Consider the following 23,183-nt stretch of genomic DNA (forward strand, 5'->3'; position numbering starts at 1 on the left):
GTTCGTCTCTGTTCATATAGTGTATCAGCTACGCATATAAAAAAATTACTAATAAATATGCAAATCACTTCCTTCACTGCAGGCGGAGGATGTTGCTGATAGGTTAGTTAAGCTTTATTTACGACTCATAGGTCCCTATCACTATTAGTAAGTGAGAAAAAAAAAAAATTGAGAATTAAAAACATAATATGCACTTTGTTTGTGTTGTCTCAGTTAAGGCCCTTTGAGTGATTAACTCATCATCATAATCTGCATAAAGTGTCCTCAGTAGATCATGAGACATGGGGACATTGTATATAACCTGCACTTATCCATCCTGGAATGAAAGAATCATGGTTTTAATGGTTTTTACAGCTGCAGCTGAAGCATGGACACCTGTTGCTATTGGTGCATATTGGGCAAAATGCATATTAGTGTAAAGTGACCTGCAAAGTGAAGCATTTGCTCTCTGGTGAGGCGGTTTCATGTATAAAGCATTTTTTATTCAGCATTTTATTTTTAAATCATGAAAGCCAAGTTTATAACAGTAAAACAAATTGATAAATGCAGTGTGGCGCCTCCTCTTCCTCGCGTTTCCCAACCAACCTCTCTCTCTCTCTCTCTCTCTCTCTCTCTCTCTCTCTCTCTCTCTGCCTCACTTTCTCTCGCACACACTCGTCCACACTCCATCAGTGGTGTGCATCCTCATCCTCCTCCTCCTCCTCATCAGCAGCAGCAGAAGAAGAAGACGCCTCTCCTCGGAGATGGAGAGCTGCTGAAAGTGCACGAGCAGCGGCAGCACTCGCAGTGGAGGGGCGGCTCTCCACTCGTTCTCCTCCTCCTCTTCCTCCTCCACCTCTTCCTCGCTCCGGTGGATGCTGGATGTACCATGAGGTCTCCGCGGCTCTGGGCGGCTCTGTGCCTCCTCCTCACCGCCTCCTGCCGGCTGTGCGCGGCCGCCCGACACGGTAAGACTTCCCACCCTACCCCAAACACATGGAGACGGACGCACTTGTCCTTTTTAATCCACCTCGGTGCATCCAGACGCGGGGAGGCGGTGCGTAAATCACGACTCACCCGGCGAAGACTCCCAGTTGCTGCGTTCTTTTACACTTGGCTGCGAGTTTATGACTCAGTTTATAACATTTAACAAGGATTTAAAAGAAATAACAGTTTTCCCTTATGCATCTTTCACTAAAACACCCTGTATGATATTTATAATTTCCCTATAATATGTAGGTAATACACCTATAAGTTATTTTTGTTGCTCCATCTTAGTGAAATTGATTTATCTATATACATCAATGTAAGAGCACACCCACCTGTCGTCCTCCATCTTATATGTGCATCTGCTTTATAACTGTTGACAGAGGGATGTGTCTGTATCTGCCTGAATGAATCATGTTGTTGTTGGCTCCGCAAGAAACAGCAGGAGAGCAGCGAAGGAGAAGAGGGAGGGATAGTTGGATGGGTTTGTTTGTTTGGGCTGAGTCTTCATCGGTGTCTGCGTGTAGCCAATATCCAATAGCCATCATCTGTATTAACCTGCAAGTGCTTACTGTACACTATTTCCCCTTCGAGCATCATCATATTAAACAAGAACACTTCCTCGATTCCTGGGGCGATGTGAATGAGGAATAGTGCACCGTGAAGCTCAGTAACAACAACAGGAAAATCCCAACAGTAACACTAGTGATCCTGCAATAATATATGTTGTGCAACTAGTGTTGTGATATTAGTAAAAGTAATAATAACCAAAGCCCTGGGGACACATGCAGACGATGGGCGTGACTGCAAATAATCCAAAACCCTTAGAAAAGAAAACTGGATGTATATTATAATGAAGACATGCTTACAAGTTCACTGTTAAAAGTCTGTATAGGAATATGAATTACTAAAGGGGGTATTTTGCCTGTTACTCTCAAATGCTACTGTGTTGAAAACTGGGCCAGAACATCCTTCTAAGAGTGTTAACCAGAAGTACAAGTCATACTCTCTCAAAGCAGAACTTTAGGTCTGACCTGTGTCTGTATTATAGGAGATAAGATATTTAAACACAACTATATCATGACAAGATCTATTTCAATTTTCCCCAGCAGAGGGAATTTATTCAGACTCAGACTTGTGCCCTTGCAACCCCTTGTGCCTTTGCCTGCTCAGTAATATATCCGTGGTTTAAGACTGAATATAATTTAACTGCACCACAGAGAAAGAGATTCTGGATATTATAGAGCATTATTAAACCATTAAGCCAGCGATCGATTTATAAGATTGCTTTGAAATCTTAGCAGCCAGCTGTGTTTTGAGGGGTGTTGTGCATCAAATATCGATCGGGGTGATTGAGATCCCACAGGTTTATTATGTGTGAATGTTGAAATGGACACTATATGGCACTCTACACTCCAAATCCAAGCAGATAATAATAATGTTGGCCGTGAAACTGCAGAGAGCAAGTGTTCGCTGCAAATTAAAACCAAAAGCCTCATTAAAAACCCGTCCAGCATTTAGATTTCAAATCCTCCATCGACTTGATGGGTGTGAATATTAAAGCAGCATTAGCGGACATCATGCTCGCAGTCATGACTCATTTCTGACCTCCCAGCGCCGTCTGCTCGCAGCAATTATACCAGCCTCCTGCTTCCTTGATGTACCTAAAGCGGTGCAGTGTTTCAGCACCACGGACAGCGAGCGGGCGGAATATTTCAGCACCACGGAGAGCGAAACAGCCGGGATTCCACCTGCAGCAGAATATCATGGTTTCAATATTCATTATAACGTTCCACAGGGAATCCTACAGATTAAATTTTTCTCACAGCCAACACAGAATAATGTTCTTTTAATACCTCCTGAAGAGACTCATGATGTTCGTCTGTATGGAAATTGTCGTGACAGTTTTTCTGGTATTTTTTAGTATTTTCACACGCTTTTTGTAGAAACAAAATCAATATTTACATTCATAGTGATGGTGAAATTGCTCAAGGATTATAGTTAATGGACCATTACAGCCTCACTTATAGCACAGCTGTATAATTAAAGTCGTGTTAACTGTAAAAGTGAATAACCGTAAGGAATTCATGGCTGTAGCACCGAGAGAAATAAGATCTCAGGGTAAAATGTCACTCAGTAGTGCGCATACAATACAGGTCAATCAAGCTGCACCAAATTTCACACGCTCATAGATATTGGTCCCCTTTTTTTAACAAGATCCACGAAATTCCCCTTAGAAAAAGCTCTATTTTGCAATTTTATATATGGTGAGAAATGATACATTGATCCGCCCCCTTATTTTAATGGGTTCTTCCCGGACACATTCTGCATCCTTCCATCAAGTGCCATGGTAATCTGTCCAGTAGTTTTGGTGAGATCTTGCTAACAGATAAAAAAAGGAAAACACAGAAGAAAACATAACCTCCATCCTTTTGCTTTTCCAGAGTCTGATTGAAACTCTACAGAGAATGAAGTTGGAATAAAAATTGATTTCACGTCTTTGTTAAAGGCCAAGGCCGCCTTTGCTCTTTATTTTACTGTCAACAAATCTAATGAAAAGACCAAAACTGAACATGTTTTCGTCCGTCCCTCAACACTTTCTAACTCCCTCACTCTGTGGCTCTGTGGCCCCAAACCCATTGTCTCCCACTGAAGATAAAAACCACCTTTAGAAAAACACCTCACAACCATATATTTTTCAATCTTCAATAGTGCAAAAGTTGGGGACTATTTTTCAGCAGCGGATGAATACATATTCTGTGCTTTAGTGAGAATTCAAGGGGTGAGTCATGAAGAAAAAGTGGTTATGGTAATGAGGATACTTGCCAGCCAGTGCGATAGTGTGACTCACTGGTGTGTGTTTGATAGTTTGTGGAAACAGTGGCACACAAGGAACAAGAGCCATCAGGCTGCGATACACATGCTGCACTTGGTTGTAGGAGACATTCATTGCTGTTTTTGTAGCCGGGGGGGATTATTAGTGTCGGCAGCGAGGTAGAGAAGACGCAGGTTTTGTTCTGTTCCTTCCAGACTGACTCACTCCACCTTAAATATCCTCTGGCAGGCGGCGGACCAGAGGGCGAGCACACACTCACGGCATCAGTGGCCGCAAATGCCAGAAGCACCATTATGAGAACTACTCTGAATCGAGTCTGACAGGCAGTTAATGGGCGATAAAAGCACAGCACGGCGACCCTGATGGTAATGATGGCGGCTGGAGTTTGGGTGTATCATGAGTCTGGAAAAAAAATAGAAAAACTGCAAATGAATCTGATATTCCGTCCCAACTTGAATTGCTTAGTTGTGCAGTCTTTTGGAAGCTGCTTCTTCATTCAAATTCCAAATCTATTGCTCATGTTGCTGTGCTGGTGACTCGTAAATTCAATCATCCTGTTAATGTCAACGATAGGCCCCCGGATTTTTGTTAATGTACAGTCTCGACAAATTCTCACACCAAAAAGACGAATAGGTAATTTGTAGATTCATTTCAAAACACCTACGTTTAGGCAAGAGACTGATTTGTATCGAGCTTGTTGGCTTTTGCTTTATTTATCCAAGACCACCGTCTTTCTCCGCCTTTTGTCTTGACTTGTCTCAGCAGAATCAAAACCATCAGTCAATGCTTTCGTTTCCTAGTTCCACGCTAGTGCCTAACGCAATTTCCTGGAGACAGGATTATTTATAACGGCCTTAATGCGGCGCCGTTGCTCGCCTGCTTACCTTGACAAGAAAACAAATGAATTGTCCTGTGAGAAACACTCAAGTTGAAGCGCGGACTCTCGCTGTCATCGTCCCTCGTCTTCTTTCCTTATCGGGAATCGTCTCTGGTGTCCGCACATGACCCGAATGTCACACCTTAGGATATAAACCTTTCAGAGGTCAGCGAGCGACGTTGAGTGGAGGTCAATGAGGAGAGACCAAATAGCCTTATGTGATGGAAGAAGGTCTCGTGAGGACAATAAAACCACGACATGATTTTTAAAAGCTACAGGATATTACTAAGTGGCCCTAAACCATCCGAATAAAGGAATGCAAAGCTTTAAAATGTGGTTAAGTGGGGTTTTTGTGGGTAAAAGTTCATCTGAGAAGAGAATCTGAAGTTATAAGTTGTGTCTTTTTGATTTCCCACTGCTGAATTTAGACTTTTTGCAGCCGTGATACAGAGCGATTTCCCAGGCAGCAGGTAAATAAGATAAATGCAAGGATCACATTTGCACACCTTTTTAAGTAGTGCACACAAATGCAGCTCCTGAGCCTCATGGGCACAATTCTCCACAGTTCCCCCTGTGTTTTAATTTGAAAAGCAAAGAGAAAAGAACAGATTTGTGACGAGTGATGTGTGACGGACCGATCTAATCTAAGATGAGACAGAAACCCCGCCTTTGTAATTATAGACGCCACTCAATACCGGGTTTTTTTCTACACAGACACGACCACATCTCAGAAAAACAAAATGGAGCTGTGAGCATGTGATGGAGGACGTACTGAGCCCGACGGAGACTTTCCACAATGCCTACTCGCTTTAATTGGTTCTATCTGGAGAATGAAGTTGTGTTTGTGAGAAGGGCGAGAGAAGCCGGAGAAGTTTCCCCAGAGAAATGTAAAGAGCCGCCGGCTGACTTTAAATTAGACTTAATAATGTTACAAATGTTAAAGTGCAGTCCAACAGTGGTAAATATCTACAAAGTGTTGACAGAATATTCGACACATAGACAATCGGGGCTAATAATAGTTCACCTTAGAACTATACTGCAGAGCAACTGACACTTCTATTCCAGTTGGCTGACGTCAGAGCTGCTCTGTGCTTGTGTTCTATTAAACAGCAATTTCATTGATGTCAGTTGATGCAATGCTGACGTCTTCATAGAAACTGACACACAGTGAGTAAAGGGAGTGAAAGGAATTGGATCGCACTGCTGTCTAGGATTCCCTGCTGAGGCCAATGTGGTTTGCAGACGTCTACACAGCCCTGTTGACTCCCCGCATCATCACATGACGCCCAATCCCTTTTTCACAACAGGCCGGTGGGACGAGGTTCATACGAGACTGAACTAACTCCTCCAGGATCGAGTGTTTTTCCCCGCAGTGCATTCATCAATCTGGCGTTGCTGATTAGCGACCCAATTACACCCAAACGAGCGGGTAATGCCCTGTATTCCGAGGAGGTGATGGAGTGTGGCGTGACTGATGACAGTGACGGACAGGCCGCATGACGAGCTGATCCAGATCTCAGTCGAGAAGCAGACGGTCAAAGAGAGAGAGAGACAGAGGAGAAGCGAGGATGGTGGACGGAGAGATAAGACGGCTGGGAGGGAGGCAGGGAGGGAGGGAGAGATGCGTGGGTGCAGGAGAGAGGACAGAGCAGAGATTAGTCATCATGTGGAGTTTGGGCGAGGGGGGGGGGGGGGGGGTCTATGGACGGATGCATTGAGAATCTCTCCATTCTATGTTTAGCCGCGTCTCGGCTTTCTGGTTTAATGGAGATTCCCCTCCCTGATAGCTGCTGCTCAGGCAGTTTGTTTGTGTCGTCACGCAGTCGATACTCCGTCTGTTTCATTTGATAGATTACAGGTAGAAGGAAAAAATACACTCCCATCTACTTCAACTTTTACTTTTGCAGGTTGCTCTTGCTTTCTGGACGACAAAAACCTTCTTATCTTACCTGTCTGTGACTGAGTCGTTCTTTTGACTGACATGTGTCAGAGGTAATGAAATCTAATCAGCATCAGAGAGCAGAGAGTGGAAACAGTGAAGCAGCACAAATACCTGAAGAGAAATCACTGCAGGAAGAAAGCACACCGTTTTTTTTATAGGTCTTACATACTGCAGGACAGAGTATATATTCGTACATTATCACGGAACGTGTGAATAATACACGGGAGTATATAAATCCTTAATGAAAACCTTAAGCAAACAGGCGTAAATACACAGAGCGGAGCGAGCGGTTCTTGCATCTGTTGCTTTTTACTGCCTCGCAACAGATTAGAAGCTGGGAAAAGGTCAACGGTAACACACACAGACATATGCATTCACGCACGCTTTCCCATTCAGACACAGCAACGCAAGATTGGCATAAAGCACAGCTATGTGTTCTTGTAGGGCTCCCTGAACTTGTTGTAATAAACTGACTTTGCAAGGATCTTTGAGAGTTTCTCTAATTGTGGGTTCGATGTTTTATGGCAGAAGACAATTAAAAAAAACATCACTTTTGTGCTTGACAGTTTGCATGACAGCGATCGAGCAATAGATTCCAGGTTACTTATCAAAAACGTGAAAACTTAAAATGACCGAAACCATCTTTGAAAAAAAAAAATTGCTTTTTGTTTAGTCCCCTTACATGGTAGATGTGGGATTTATGACAAGCACCTCAATCGGCCATCAGATGGCGATCAAGATGATTTGGCTTCGCTTTTGGCATTAACATTATGACACGTAAAAAAGAAGAAAATCCACCCATCCATCTATTTTCTGTACCCATTATCCTTTCAGTTCATTTTAACTTACTGAAATAAGTTTTGCAGCTGCTCAAAAAATTCTGTGTTTCTCAGTCTGACCTCAGTTTTCAATTTTTTCTGTTGTCTGCAGGCTGCTTGTTTGAGAAGAGGCTCTGTCCCAGGGATCAGCTGTGCAGCGACGGTGAGTCTTTGACCTCACACACACACTCACGTCACACAACATCTTTGTCCACAGCTGTTGACCGAGTGAAAAACAATGACACCGCTTTTAGAATCTTCAGGACCTGCAAAACATATAGACACAAAATGGCTCCTGCGAGGAATGTCCCCTGAGAGACTATTCTGTGGATTCATTGGAGCAGTCTCACACAGGAACATAATTACTATGCCATGTCCATTCCAGTCTGATCGCCTGGAGGGTCTTCTTCATTACTTCCACATAAGCGTGTTGCATTTTAATCGACACTGTATATGTATATGGATTCTGCTATGATGACCTCAAGTAAGTAATACAAAGTAAGATGAGATTATTTCCTTTAGAGAATTAATAAATAAAATATTTCTACTAGAATCTATACGCCACTTTCTGTTCACACAATCCCGAAGCCAAAGTTCGAGCTCGAACGTCAAACTGATCTTCCCCGGGGAGGCTGACGTGGACACTTTCTCGCCCCAGCAGCTCATATTTACGGTGCCTCGAATGCAACGTGGGGAGAATGTCAAAATCCACCAATAGCGCGCGATCCCAGCAGGCGCAGATGCAACAGCATGCTTCAGGAAGCCCTGACGTGTCGTCTGTCCATCAAACAGGCAGGAGCTGGTTAGCCGTCACGGCTCAGCCTGCAGTTAACGGGCTGTCTATAATCCCTCAGTGTGTTCCTTACTTCCTGCCTGCCTGTTCACACACGACGAGGATGTCACTTCAAGAGCGTGCACGTGCATTGGGTGTGCGACTGGGTTTCATGCTGCATTATTGATGGCTGTATGTGTCTGTGTCCGCCCCGAGGATGTAATGTTCCCTGTTTCCAAAGACGGGAACATAAGTGGAATTTATGGCGACGGTTTTATGACGCTCTGAGGAAGTGAATGCGATGAAATGCAAGAATTCTATTTGTATAGCGCCAAATCATGATATGCATTATCTCAAGGCAGAGCAACAGGTTGTATTCCGGACTGCAATACATAAACAATCAATTTTGTAGACTGGAAAAAAATCTGTAAACTGTGTGAAATCTCTGACAGATGGTAAATTTTATTCCATATGTATATAAATAAATAAAACTTCAGCCTGAAATAAAGAAAAAGACCCCTTAGACATCCCTAATCTGTATTCAACCTGTGGAGTGTTTATGTAAAATAACATAACATTAGATATATAACAGACCTTGTTAACTAAACATCTCATCTGTCTAATATTGCATCAAATAAATCTAGTTTGTACATTGAGACATTTGTAATCTGTGTTGAATATTGAGAAGATTTTATTTAAACGACCCCGTTGGAAAAACAGCCATTTTTACGCCTTTAAACATCTGTTATCCACAATGTATTTAATCACACAGAGATTTAAACTCAGCCCACGCAACTACTACACACCTCAGAGTCCTCATTCCTATATTGAAGTGTGAGCGAAGGTTACGTGTGTGAGTGTCTGTGTGGATGTGTGTATGTGTGTGAGATGCACGATACCGGCAGGAAGGTGGAAAGAAAGGGGCATTGATTACCTGGCAGGGAGGGGAGGATGGGGCGAGAGACAACGAGAGAACAGGGAGAAAAAAGGGCGAGAGTGGAACGTAAACAAGGTCTCCCTCCGTCAGTTGCTCTCGGCCAATCACGGCCCGTCCCCGGCCGTCTCTATGACAACAGTGACATCACTTGCCTGACGACCGTGTGTCTCCCTTGTGTGTGTGCATGTGTATGTGTGTTTGTGTGTGTGTGTTTGATGAGTGCTGGATGGAGACAGAGGTGATGACTCACCACAGCCCACAAATACACACACACCTAAACACATGCACACACACTCTGTGCTTCATTGTGTGTGTGTATGTGGACACTTGTGTGCCGATGAGGGTGTGTTTTTGTAGAAATTTACTTGTGTGTGTACTTGTTGCTGCGTATATATCATTTGTGTGCTTCTGATGTGTTTCATATTGTATGTAAACGTGTGTCTCATAATTGCCTCCATGGTTGTGTATGTGGTGTGTACACTTGTTTGTGAGTATCAGTACCAATATAATGTCCCTCTTCATGTTCACATACCCTCGTTTGTGTGTGTGTGTGTGTGTGTGTGAGAATATCTGTGTTTATTTTTTGCTTCCCCTGTTTTCTCCTCCTCTAAAGTTGCTCTGGAAGGAGTCTAATTATTTTTTAATCATGATAAATACTGAGTCGGATAGTTTAAAGGAGACATATGATGTTTTTTCAGTGATTCTTCCCTTTGGTGGGTTATATAGGCCTGTAAATTAAAAAGGGTCTAAGTTGTCGGTAAAGGGAGCTCCTGAAACACTACACCTCATTTCGTTACTGGGAACCATGAATATGTTAATATGGCCTCGCCCCTGCTTCCCCTTCTCCTCACCCTCACAGCGCCACCTGCAGTTGAAAATCCTTTGGTGCTCAGAGCTTATGTTTAAAGACTTGGTAGAGACTAACAAAGCCAGGTGATGTGAGTGTAGAGGCCGACCTTTCCTACGTGTGCTTGAAGTGGTTGACCAATCACTACGGATTGAGCGAGCTGGCCAATCAAAGTAGACTGGGCTTCATCGGGAGGAGGGATTTAAATCGAAAGGAGCTCAAACCAAGAGTTTCAGACAGAGGCTGAAAAGAGGAGCTGCAGCAATGGACAGTCTGAGGAAGTTGATGTGTTCTCTTAACCCTTTCAAGCAATAACACAAATTAAAATACTGAAGCCGATTATTAATATTCTATTTCTATCTAGTTAAAATATGAGCAAAATATGTCTCTTTTAAAGTTAAAGTTTCGGTTTCTTAAATGAACTCAAGACTAATATCGGGTGATATTTATAGCTTGAGCTTTCTCTGCAGCCGCAAATGTCATGGCTCAACACTGTGAGCGTCTCAAATTGAATAACATTCAGCAGCATTGTAAAGGCATAAATGTCAGGGACAGGTGTCTCCAACCTGAGATAACTGACACCAGCGAGAGGTGACAGAGGTAAATAGAATCGGTGATGCCGCATATTTGATGTGACCTTCGTTCCAGATAAAATATCATAACCACTGTCCCGGCCAGATTTGGACTCTATCTGCCTTTTACCGTGAAAGCAGAGAGGCACAGGAGTAAACTACTGCTAATCCTGCAGAGATAGAAAGTAAACGAATGTATTTTCGGTCCAAACACGACCTTAGTTCAATGACTGATAGTTTTAAACTGCAGCTGCCACTGTTTTTCCACGAATCTCTTCATTTCACGACTTGTCGGTCTCTTCCTGTGCAGATGGTTTGTTCGGACAGTGCCAGTCCCCTCACCAGGCGCCCGTCCAGTACCATGTGTCTGTTCCAGTCCTGCACAAACTCCAGGAAGTCCTCAAAGACCTGATGGTGCAAGGTGAGTTCTTTTACGGCAAGATGTGAAGCTTCACCAACCGCTCACCGCTGTTTCAAGAGAACAATCATTCCTTTAATGGGACATACGTGGGTAAACATTTTGATTGAAAGGCTTTTTTTGTGGCCTTCTGGCTGCTCAGGTCTGACGTGGAGGGATGACATCACGCAGGCAATTATTAACCGAGAGCTGAGTCGTGTTCCCACCACCGGCTCCTCCTCTAAAGTCCCAGAGCGAGCGTCCAAACAGTAAGAAAACGTGCAGTGTGTCCCGTCGTTAGTCCAGTACAGAGCCGGGCATAAAAAAGTACATAAAAAAGCTCATAAAATCGTGCCAACAAGATTTAAGGGGCTCTTTAAGCGACTGCCTTTGTCTTATTTCCCAGGGCCTCCAGACTGCCGGGCTCCGCTCAGCAGAGGGTTCAGGGGCCCGAGGAACCAGCCGACCCTGAGATGATGCAACAGTTTGTGGACTACATGCTCCTGGATCCCTCCCGTTCCTCCGTGCACATGCAGACGCCCCTGCTGGACCCGTACACCTACCACCAGGTGGGCAAAAGAGGGTTTAAGAGAGCATACAGGTACAAAACTGAACCGGTTCTTTGAAGATGGAGGATCAATCGCTGGATTTTACTCTTATCTTACATGTGGTGAAATCGATCAGATCTCTACGTGTCATGTCGAGGCTGATGTTTGCAAATATTTTGATTTTGACAAAAAAAATAAACGATGGTTAACCTTAGGCTGAACATCCAAATTATTAAGCTACACAGGCAACAGTTGCTGGAGCACTGTGCAGAAGGATAATCTACAAGTTCATAGCCCATATTCACAAGTTACAATTTGTCTCATGGCGCAAAACAAGATGGGACATCCTCTGTCTTTTACCCTCGACAAGAGTTAGCTGTAAATAGACGGTGAATCAATATGTACTTGTTTGTAAATTAAGTTAGCAAATTAATTTCCCTCATAGATAATCCCAAATGACATATTTCTATCTTTAAATTACTCGGAAATGACATCAGGAATAAAATACACCAGGATTATAGAGAAAATAAAAACTAGCTCAATTCAACAATGTGATTTGCAGAGACAAAACCACAGAGCTTTAAAAAACTAGCAGCAAACAGGAGGCAGACACAGTTAGAGACCAGATGATGAACACAGTAGATCGTTTATCAGCTACAGGGCTGTTTATTTCCCTCAGGAGCTAGTAGAGCTCAAACCAGGATAACATCTTTGTAGTCATCAGGTGAACACCAGTCACAGACGATCACATCGCTCTGTGTCTGCCGGATGTTAATATGTCATAGATGTTTTTTTGTTTTTTTCTATTCTGCCTCCCAGTGTCCAAGAAACCAACACTTGTCATTTGTTGTTGCAGCAGCAGTATGGTTACCAAGAGGAGGAGGAACGCTCCCTCAACTCTCTGGACGATAATCCAGCCTTCCCGCTCCTCGCCACTCGCCCAAGATCCAGGGAAAACCTCCTGGACCAAGACCGTCAGCTTCTCCAAAACCTGCTGTCCTTCTACCTTACCTCCCCTTCCTCCTCATCTTCCTCCTCCTCCTCCTCTTCGTCCTCTCCCGTGAAGTCCCTCTCCCGTCACAAGGGAGCAGTGGCAGCAGCAGCAGCAGCGGCAGCGCCGTCAGGTTTCCCCTCGCCGCTCTCCTCCTCATCCTCATCCTCCTCCTTCTTCCCGGAGCTAGACTTCCCTCTGGACTATGGCGAAGACTACGTTTCCCAGATGTCCCAGCTCAACAAACAGCAGCAGCAGGAGCAGGCAGAGAAGAAGACACAGAAGGACTACAATGCCCTGTCAGGACTGGATGGTGAGAGCAGAGAAAATAAAGATGTGTTGATGGAAAGAGAAGAAGTTCATCACAAAACCCATAATATTTTTATAATAACAAATATGATATTGTTAAATTCTGAAATGGACAAGTGGAAAGTCACTTAAAGGTTCACTTTGTAGAATTTAGTGACACCTGTTGGTGGAGTTGCATACCAGTAGATGCAAAGGCCTCCATCTCCTGTGTTTCCTCTCTTCCATGTCCCACAGAGCACTCTCTGCAGAGACTGGCTCTGCTGCTCGACCACTACGGCCTGGACATGAAGGATCTGTCCCCCGAGCAGAAAGACAACATGCCCGCCGCCCTGAAGCAGCTGCAGCTGGACACCTCCTACGCCCACAAACAAACCAAAGGTCGGTGTCGCTTCAGCCACCAAAGGTCATCCGCTCATCAGTTTGCTCTTCACTGTTGCTGTTAACGCTTCAGAGAGGAGGCCACAGGATCCTACAGGAAACTGTACAAATTAATGTATTTAAAATATGTAAATGAATGAAGAGAATCAAACCATTTTCCATCTTTAACTCCTTAACGATGCCCCTCTTTTTGTGCAATGGCCCAAAAATGACAAAAAGTAATAGATAGAGTCAGGGTTTCTGTCTCTTTGCATTCCTGTTGTCACATGCATGTCTTTTTTACACTTCTATCAATAAATCATTAAAGGTGAAATGCCCAGATTTCACCTTTATACTATTTGTATAGCGTTACATCACACATACATTTTTTTCAAGGCACTTCACAAACTCAGGTTCAAACCTTACAATATACGATTGTAAATTGTCTTGATTATATTGTGTTGTTGTGTTTTTCTATTCAGATAAATTTGGAAACGATGGTACGGGAAGCAAGGTGAGACTTAATTCTGTTTTTTTAAAACCAGAAAAATCTTCACATTACTACAGGTCAAGATTTTCAATTATCTTATGCAGGAAATCAGATTAAAAGAACTTTATTCAGAAATAAGATAAACTCGAAGACTGGATCACCCAGCTAGTACAGTAACTGTCAAATGAATGTAATGTGTACAGTGTTTACATAATTATAACGATGCAGGAGAGGATAATACAAATACTCGCTTTCCATTTCTAATTTCACGTCTTTATTTATCTTCAGATCACAGACGGTTCAGTGGGCCAAAAGATGGGCGCTCCAGAGGCTCCTCCCTCCACCGCCAAGTCCCCCAAAGCAGAGGGGCCCCAGAAAGAGATGACCCCCGCACCGGCATCCGACCAGGACGAAGTGGGGAAGAAGGAACAGGCGGCCAAGGCCGAGGAGTACGGCTACATCGTCACCAACCAGAGGTGCGGTGTCTGTGGCTCTAATGTGTTATGAGGACGTCCTGTCTGTGAATGAATGGATGAATGACTGATGGTGGTGGCTGATGAAATGAGAAAAAAGTCAAGACAAGATTAAAAAAAAGTGGGGAACAGGGGAGGCGGTCGATAGGAAGTAACGAATGAGACAAGACAAAATAAACGGAGCAATGAAAGTAGAGAAAGGAAAGTGCTGCTTTCTGAGAAACTGACCCAGACTAAAGGAAAGAAGAAGGAAGAGCTGAAGGAAGAGAGGGTAGGGAAGACATGAGGAAAGAGTAAGAGAAGAGTAGAAGTAGGTGGAAGGAAGGAAGGAAATAAATAAAATACAAAAGGATGGGACAGACGAGAAGAATGATGCAGGGATTAAACCAAAGAATAAATGAAAGAAAGAGAGAATGGAGGACGGAAGGAAAGAAGAAAGGAAGGGAGAGAGAGAGAGGGAAGGGGGTATCAAAATGTAGAAGCAGATCCGCTAAGAGGCTCACATTCCACAACTCTTGAATGGTTGCTGTGTGTTTGTGTGAATGTATTTGTGTGTGTGTGTGTGTGCGTGTGTGTGTGTGTGTGCGTGTGTGTGTGTGTGCGTGTGTGTGTGTGTGCGTGTATGAATGCGTGTGTTTTGTCACCACAGCCCCCTCAGTCTGAACGACGGGGTGCGACTGCTGCAGCGGCTGTCAGAGAGGATGGGCCTCTCCACCGGCGCCTTCATCAACATCAGGTAGGAGCGAGGATGCCAGGGGGTCGTGAACCCTTGAAACAAAAAACAAAAGAAACACAAATCCCCATCCCTCTCGCTTGAAGCCTCTGGATCCTCTTGTCTCTGCACTCACTTGCTGGATCGCTGGCTTTTATTTGGAGGGATTCAAACCGAGGCTTGGCCTGAAGCTGTGTTTGGAAAACCCCGGGCGCCAAATGAGACGTGAATGGAAGCCGAAGAGCGCGTTGCTCTTCTGCATGTGGAAGTCATTCACTGCTTGTACTCTGCTTCTTCCTCTTCCTGCTTTTGAGCCAATCACTCGCCTTCCAGTGATGTTTGGGCTAAAAGGGAAAATGGTCAGATGGCAAAAAAAGATCTCCTCCTTATCAAGTCATTTTTGTCTGTAATTCTTTATTAAATAGGCTAATTAGCCTCTACAAGGGGGTTTTATCTTCTCTATACTGAAATACAGTATAGAGAAGATAGTCAAAGGTCCTTAATTTTGAAAAAAAGTAAAGAAAATCAGAATCTAAATGAATAAAGTAAGATATAATAAATGATAAGATAATAAGGAGATTTTATGCAGTGTGGAAAGGGGCCTATCTACTCCTCTTGTCTCATATTTATATTGATAAGCACCTTTTCAGCCATCTGACAGTTTCAGTTACAACAGCAGCTTAAGCTTGGATTCACAGATTTGCAGCGATTCGACAGTTTTTCTCTCCCCGTGCGACTCAACACGCGGATCTGCTTTTGTGTGTTTTCTCCTCGCAGCGTCGTTGGACCTGCTATCACCTTCAGGATCCAGCCCAACTCCAAGAACCTGACAGCGGGAGACGTGGCAAAGACTGCAGGTCTTGAAGCCACAAACGAACATACATTATATTTTAGTGGAGAGTATTAATGGTCTTTCTCAGTTCTGATTCAGTTAATTGAGAAGTAAAGTCCATTTTTCATTTAGTTTTTTCCCTCCAGGCTGAGGGAATGTGTAGTAAAATGAACTGTATGCTGTTGATGGGGTTGGATTTTTATACAAGATTCTTTTTTAATGTTGCTCAGTTGCAGAGAAGAACTTCCTGGAGACGGAGACGGGCCTGAAGGTGCTGCAGGGCGGTGTCGGAGAGGTGGGTGGTGTTTTGATACCTGGAGTGTGTGTATTAATTTGAATACATACCTGGATTGTACTATTTCCTTAATAAGGTTTCCTACCAATATACTTTTCCTATCCATTCTTCCATCTATCCATCTATCCATCTATCCATCTATCTATCTATCTATCTATCTATCTATCCATTCTTCCATCCATCTATCAATCTATCTCAGAACTGGGTTTTATATATTGCCAAGCAGGTTTGCACAAACAAGGAATTTGCTGTGATGGATTTAAATAAGTATAAGTATAAAAATGTAAAACTACGATAATATATAAAATACTAAAAGCATCATGTAAGGGATGTGCAATACGTTGTAAGTAAACACTAGACACTGGATCTATCGATCTATAATTGAGGACACGATGGAATCATTATTTTAGTCCTTTACTGATACTATTTCTATCGCATAAATACAATTTAATTGACACTTTATTCTTTATTTAAATTAGACTACTTCTCATAGGGCATAGAGCAGCGCTTTTGCAGAACTTTTATTTCCAAGCTTCTATTTTGAAAGTCCGCGCAGGAAGTGCAGCTGGAGTGCACAGGGTTTGACTTGACACTGGGTGTTTGCTAGGTCCATGTGAGCAGCAGCATGAGAAGCTGCTCTGCATCGTGCATTTGGTGAGTGAGCATATACAATCGACTATTAACTCCTTATTAACACTGTTGATTTTATATTAAGAAGCTAATCTTTTATATGTGTAATGATTCTGCAGGAGATAATTCTTGTCTGCATTGATTCTTTGCCATTTCCTATTAACATATACATGCTTTTCAATACTCAGTGTCAAACCCTGCATTAATACTCGTTTGTTTTAATATACTTAGGAAATGTTGTAGTTTTGGTGCATAGATTTAATGTATTTATATCACTTATATCACCACATTACACCAATAATATTCTTGCATTATAAGGTTCTACTGTCTTATAGTGACATTCATGTAATTTATAGTTCTCTTTTTATGGTCTTTCCACCAATTTCCTATATATATACATAATGCTCATAATATTATTGTACTTAATTTTACTTATATCCCTTATAGTATCTGTTTACTTGATATATTATCTAAATAACATTCATAGAATATTCCAGCTGTACCGTAATATTATTCCTGAAATATTCCTAACATTATAATGAGTAAGCAACAGTACTTAATAGCCAGAAATAAGTTTATTTTTAATATATAAATATCTTCTTTATATTTTATCCCCTTAATGTTGTGATATGTATTTATTATTGGTTTCAAGCTGTTCATCGTGAGTTGCTATTTTCTATATAAATATATCAATATTCACAGGATTTCCACAGCCTCAGGTGCAAATATGTTTAAGAAAGATTTAAGTTCTCTTGCAGCCTTTCTTGTTAAAGGATTCAGTTTGTTTTATGAGCAGCGATAAATAAACTGTGATTAGAGGTGGATTGTAGCATCGTAAATTAAAGTCAACAGAAGTAAAGTGAACTCAAAGAAGAAGAGGTGAGAGGAGTATGTTTTAGGTTCCTTATAAAAACCTGAAGCTACTTAAATCCACTTATTTACTTCAACCTCATGTAGCCTGGTCATCCATTTTCTTTCACACACACACACACACTAACACACACACACACACACACACACACACACACACACACACACTGAACCCTATCGGGGCCCCTTTATAATAGCAGGTGGAGTCCCCGTTTCTAACCCCCCACTTCCCAGCTCAAACCTGTCAGACACCACACACACACACACACACACACACACACACACACACACACACACACATACACACACACACACACACACACACACAGCGCCTCACATCTCACATTCCTGAGGCCCACAAAGAGGAAGGAGGAGGTCTGAAAGGTCAAGAGAGACAATTCATCCGAGCAGGAGGAGAAGAAAAGGCAATGGAGGGAGAAGGAGGAGGAGGAGGAGGAGGAGGAAGGGATGATGAAAAGGGAGAGGGAAGAAGTTTGAGGGGAAAAAATAAGATGAAAGGATGAGAAAAGATGTTAGAAGAAGATAGGAGATGAGGGAGTTGAGCAGCTATAGTCTGTATTTCTCATGATGTAAAAGGAGGAATAGTTTCCTCATGAAATTCTTTCTGTTGCCGTCTCCACAGCAGCATAATCCACATTCATTCTGTTCATCCATTTTTTTTCTTTCTGCTCCCCTGCCACCAGAGGAATGATGGGAAAGCGTTGCCCCTGGCGACCCGAGTCCAGCCCGGCTCCCGCTGGGTGTTTGCCACGCTGGTGGCCATGGCCTCTATCGGCGGCATCCTGGTGGCGGCCATGACCATCGCCTGCCTGCGCCACCATGCCCACCGGCTGGCGGCGAAAAAGCTCGGCCTGGGACCAGAGGGAGGCAGCTTCAGCCACCAGGAGTACCAGGTTTGAAACAAATCAGTGCATGTTAGAGTGGCTTAGAGACACAGTGAAACAGAAAGCAGCTTAACAACACGATGCATGCACAACTGGCTCACCAGGACCTGTGTCGCCAGCACATGGCCTCCAAAGGCGCCTTCGGACGCTTGGAAGCCGCCGCCCTGGGCGCCGTTGGGGGAGCGAGTGGAGGAGGCGCAGGAGCGTCCGGTGCCGGGGCAGGAGCAGTGGGCGGCGCCGACTCGAGGGTGAGCAGCGTGTCGTCCCAGTTCAGCGACGGAGCCCAGCCCAGTCCCGGCTCCCACAGCAGCACGCCGTCATGGTGCGAGGAGCCGGCACAGGCCAACATGGACATCTCCACGGGTCACATGATACTGGTCAGTAGCTGGCGCCTGTAGGGATGCGAGGAATTGGTCACTTGCTTGACAATAATAAAAAAAGGAAAGCCCAGGAGAAGGTAGTGCATGTGTCATGTAAAATAATTTGTTTTATTTCTAAAGGCCTACATGGAGGACCACCTGAGGAACAAGGACCGTCTGATGAAGGAGTGGGAGGCTCTCTGCTCCTACACGGCCGAGCCCAGCGTCGTCTCTGCAGCTCAGAGCGACGCCAACACCAAGAAGAACCGCTGCCCCGACTCTGTGCCCTGTGAGTCCCGAGGACGGCTTCAACCTATCGATTTAAACCTTTGCAGTTTATGATTATGGTTTCAAGAGGAATAACAGGAGAAGGGTGGATGTTAATGGGATGTTGTCGTTGTCATTCCCCAGATGATCACTCCAGGGTCAAGCTGAAAGAGATCAACCCCTCACGCTCCGACTACATCAACGCCAGCACCATAGTAAGACCCCTGTCCTCTCAAAATGTCTCTATGGGACATTTTGGGGTCCGTTACCCCCCAAAGCTGTGCATGAAAGAATGCGGCTGCTTCAGCGGACACCGATCCGAGCCCATTGACCCTGTGTGACCTTTCCCCCCCACCTCCCTTTAGATTGAGCACGACCCACGGATGCCGGCCTACATCGCCACCCAGGGCCCCCAGTCGCACACCATCTCTGACTTCTGGCAGGTCAGTGAGACACCAGGGGAGAAATGTGTATCGTCCATGTGGAGCTGAATTCATCGTTTAACCTGCAAACTCTGTTAAAGAGGTGTTGATTCAAGAGAAGGTGTTTAACGGTACAATGGCTCAGTCAGTTATAAGAATCGTTAATCTCTGGACCTTTGAGGGTTTCTATTGGATACAATACTTTAAAATGTGAACCCACATCTTCAGCAGTCTTAAAAACACCGAGCCGTTTTTAAGGACATCCTTTGAAATAGAGTCCAGCTGCAACCTGCGCCATTAAAATCTGCAAGAGCACAAAATAAAGAGGAAATTAAAAAAATGATTTCCGATACGTACATGATATAACATTAATTTACTCCTCTGCAGTACCATATTGTGCCACTAGATGGCTGGCAAATGCAGGATTTGAGTTTGCAAAATTCTGAAAACTGAGGAAACTCAAAAAATACTTCACCTTGTCGTTTCCCATCGTAAAGAACTTTGCCATTTTGTTTGGAAATATTACATTTGCGTAAGTGCAGCAGTTAATGTCAATGTAAAAATGTTATTATAACATATTAAAACACAGTCATACACACGATGAAAGACATTTAACATCGGCCATTGATTATTCATTATCCACATCTTTGTACCTTGTGTGTTTAACGTTGTCCTGCAGATGGTCTGGGAGAACGGCTGCACTGTGATCGTGATGATGACGGCTCTGGTGGAGGACGGAGAGAAACAGTGTGACCGCTACTGGCCCGACGAAGGCTCGTCCCTCTACCACATCTACGAGGTGCTTTAAATCAATGCACACACCTTAAATTGTACTGGCAAATCAAAGTGTCCTTTTGCTGTAATCTCCATTTTTGTGTCTTTTACGTTTATCCGCTGGTCCCTCAGGTGAACTTGGTGTCGGAGCACATCTGGTGCAACGACTTCTTGGTGAGAAGTTTCTACCTGAAGAACGTGCAGACCCAGGAGACCAGGACCCTCACCCAGTTCCACTTCCTCAGCTGGCCGGCTCAGGGCATCCCCACCTCCACACGGCCCCTGCTGGACTTCCGCAGGTACTGCTACCCCCTGTGCAGTCACACGTAAAACACTGCAAGGGGGGGGGGGGACACAATGTGCATGAGTTGAAATCCGGATGAGTTTAGTGGTCAAACGTTGTGTAAAGTGTCGTATTTAGAGCAAAAATTCTAGAGATTCACCCCAAAATACCCGTTTATCTCAGTATTTATAGCACATCTCCTTAAGTGTTGAAAATTCTAGAAGTAAAGATAAGAAAAACATATATTAATTAAATTCTTCTTTACCAACAGAAAACTCCAACACTCACTCACGTCAAGCTGAAATGAGAATTCAGTCTGACTAAAAAAGTCAAGGTTGCACATATTCTGCAACATTTATATTTCAGTAACCTGCTGAAGCAACATTTCTCCCATTTTTCCCTCCGCGCTCCCTTCTCCCCTCCTCTGTCCCTCCTCTCCTCCCGTGCTCCCACCCTGTGCGATGGAGGTCAGCGGGGCCCTTGGTTTTAATATTCAACATATCTGTCTGTGTCATTCTTGTGGTTTGCAGCTAGTAGTCTGGGTCCAGTTGCATAGTCACAAAAATGATCATGGACTGATGTGGCTGCAGCAGGAGGTCCATCGCAGAAAAAAAACTTTTTACCCCCCCTCCCCATCCCCATCTATCTATCTGTCTGTCTATCTGTCCATCTATCTATCTATCTATCTATCTATCTATCTATCTATCTATCTATCTATCTGTCTGTCTATATAGCATTGAAAATGAAAAGGTTCATCATTTGAATTACGTGTGTTTTAGTTCCTAAAATTTGAATTTTGTGAAATGTTTCTGATGAGCTCAACTCAAGATGTGGTTTTCTGTATTTGCAAACATCCAATATTTACAGAATTTACTAATTACCTAAGAAAAGAAAAAATAAATCCATTGTTTCTGGTACCTTTCTCCACAGGAAAGTGAATAAGTGCTACAGGGGACGATCCTGCCCCATCATCGTGCACTGCAGGTGAACCACACATGTCTTCATTTTACACCCATATGAGGAAATAAAGACAAGAGATTAGTTTCATTCAGTTATTCTTTTACTCAAGTTGAGCAGATGCAGATTTGTAGAATTAATGCTGCAGAGGTACTCCATTGTAGTATAAAATTATACCACTAGATGGCAGGCGAATGTAGCATTTAACTGAACTTTCTTTTCACCCCTTTGTAAAGAACATAATAGACTTTTAGAGCATTAGTGCATTAACATTTTAACATGTATATCTTGTGATGTGGTCTCCATAGTGACGGTACAGGCCGGACTGGGACTTACATCCTGATTGACATGGTTCTGAATCGCATGGCTAAAGGTGAGCTTTACATATGTGTGTTACTCTCTGTTTTCTATGCCTTCTTAAATAAACAATATCTGCACGACAACGGAAAATAGACAAAGTGCTTTTCCCGTGTTGTCTTGCAGGTGTGAAGGAGATCGACATCGCCGCAACACTGGAGCACGTCCGCGACCAGAGGCCTGGGATGGTTCGCACCAAGGTGAGTTATACAAGCACCTTCCTGTCATATTTCTTGTTTTTAAAATATCTATTAAACATATAATTTTAATATAGCATACAATACATGTCCACAAATGCGTGAACTATTCCACCAACAATAAATAAACCAATAAATACTGTATATATGAAAGATCTTGCCTTAAACTTATATATGTATTTGCTGACAAATGCTGTATATGTATAAGAAGTTTAAATGGGTTGATCATATCTCTTCTGTAATCGTTACATTTAATGGTTTGTCTGTGTTTCTTTTCCGTATCCAGGACCAGTTTGAGTTTGCGCTGACCGCCGTCGCAGAGGAGGTCAACGCCATCCTCAAAGCTCTGCCCCAGTGAAGCCAGTAGGATCCAGACTGACCCTCGACCCCTCGACTGCCTCGCTCAGATTTCACTTTGCTTCTCCTCCCTGTGACGATGAGGATGATTATCATCACCACGGCCTTTCTGTCTTTGTCGGGTGTTGCCCCTTAAATGTGCCATCAAGTAAAAAATTAATTTAAAATGACGTGTGAATGGGCGACACACGCATAGCTCTGATTTTAAATGTTTGTGGCGCCAGTGTGATGTGTTCAGGGCCGTTCAGAGTGTTGCATTTTAATGAAAATCACACCAGAATGATAGAAACACATTAAAATAAAGGGGGTGCATGTGAAGGAGCCACAGACGACTTAAAACATAAGATTTGGTTACCGTGCTCCAATTCATGCCGAAATCAAAGCAGAAACTTCATGGTTGAATGGCGTTTTGAATTCTCAGTGTTTACACATCTATGGCGTCCCTTCCTCTCCACACACTACTAACACCTGCAGAAAACACATCCATGCTGCGTCCTTCTCTTTGTGCCCCACTCAGGTCTTTCTGACGTGGCTAAATCGTTGTATACCTCAAGCAAGTAAGAAAATGTAAAAAAAAAATGAAAGAAGTAATATACTTTGAAAATAATATAAAATAAAAGCTATTTTGTATCTGTGAGACCTTAAATAAATCTTTTCGTGTTTAAGTGCTGCAATCACTAGGTTTGACTTCTGTGACTTTCTGAACTTTATCATCCTCATCAACAACTGTTTTTTATCAATATAAGTAAGAGTACAACAATTACATTTCTAACAGTTTGTTGATCGAGAGTTTGGTCAGTTCATTTTTTTTAACTTTTAAACTTTTTTTAAAAG

General features: G+C 43.3%; 1 protein-coding gene across 1 annotated transcript; it reads left to right on the top strand.

Annotated features, from left to right (window-relative positions):
- The first annotated feature begins 868 nt into the window (after positions 1 to 868).
- ptprnb (protein tyrosine phosphatase receptor type Nb) lies at positions 869 to 23,017 on the top strand. The gene is made up of 23 exons (XM_053417214.1): positions 869 to 947; positions 7,552 to 7,602; positions 10,878 to 10,988; positions 11,128 to 11,233; positions 11,371 to 11,533; positions 12,369 to 12,816; positions 13,047 to 13,190; positions 13,652 to 13,683; positions 13,948 to 14,135; positions 14,782 to 14,868; positions 15,622 to 15,701; positions 15,907 to 15,971; positions 18,176 to 18,385; positions 18,481 to 18,753; positions 18,877 to 19,024; positions 19,147 to 19,217; positions 19,368 to 19,445; positions 20,104 to 20,223; positions 20,331 to 20,497; positions 21,412 to 21,465; positions 21,747 to 21,811; positions 21,922 to 21,995; positions 22,279 to 23,017. The coding sequence occupies exons 1-23, from the start codon at positions 869 to 871 to the stop codon at positions 22,348 to 22,350; spliced, it is 2,886 nt and encodes a 961-aa protein (XP_053273189.1). The 3' UTR covers positions 22,351 to 23,017.
- The last annotated feature ends 166 nt before the right edge of the window (positions 23,018 to 23,183 follow it).

Source organism: Pleuronectes platessa, chromosome 24 (genome assembly GCF_947347685.1).
Source record: "Pleuronectes platessa chromosome 24, fPlePla1.1, whole genome shotgun sequence".
Taxonomy (NCBI): domain Eukaryota; kingdom Metazoa; phylum Chordata; class Actinopteri; order Pleuronectiformes; family Pleuronectidae; genus Pleuronectes; species Pleuronectes platessa.

Bases quoted from the DNA above. Each gene is read 5' to 3' on its own strand.
- ptprnb (XM_053417214.1), top strand. From the start codon at position 869: ATGAGGTCTCCGCGGCTCTGGGCGGCTCTGTGCCTCCTCCTCACCGCC. The intron at 948-7,551 runs GTAAGACTTCCC...TGTTGTCTGCAG, and splicing joins GTGCGCGGCCGCCCGACACG to GCTGCTTGTTTGAGAAGAGG. The intron at 12,817-13,046 runs GTGAGAGCAGAG...CATGTCCCACAG, and splicing joins TGCCCTGTCAGGACTGGATG to AGCACTCTCTGCAGAGACTG.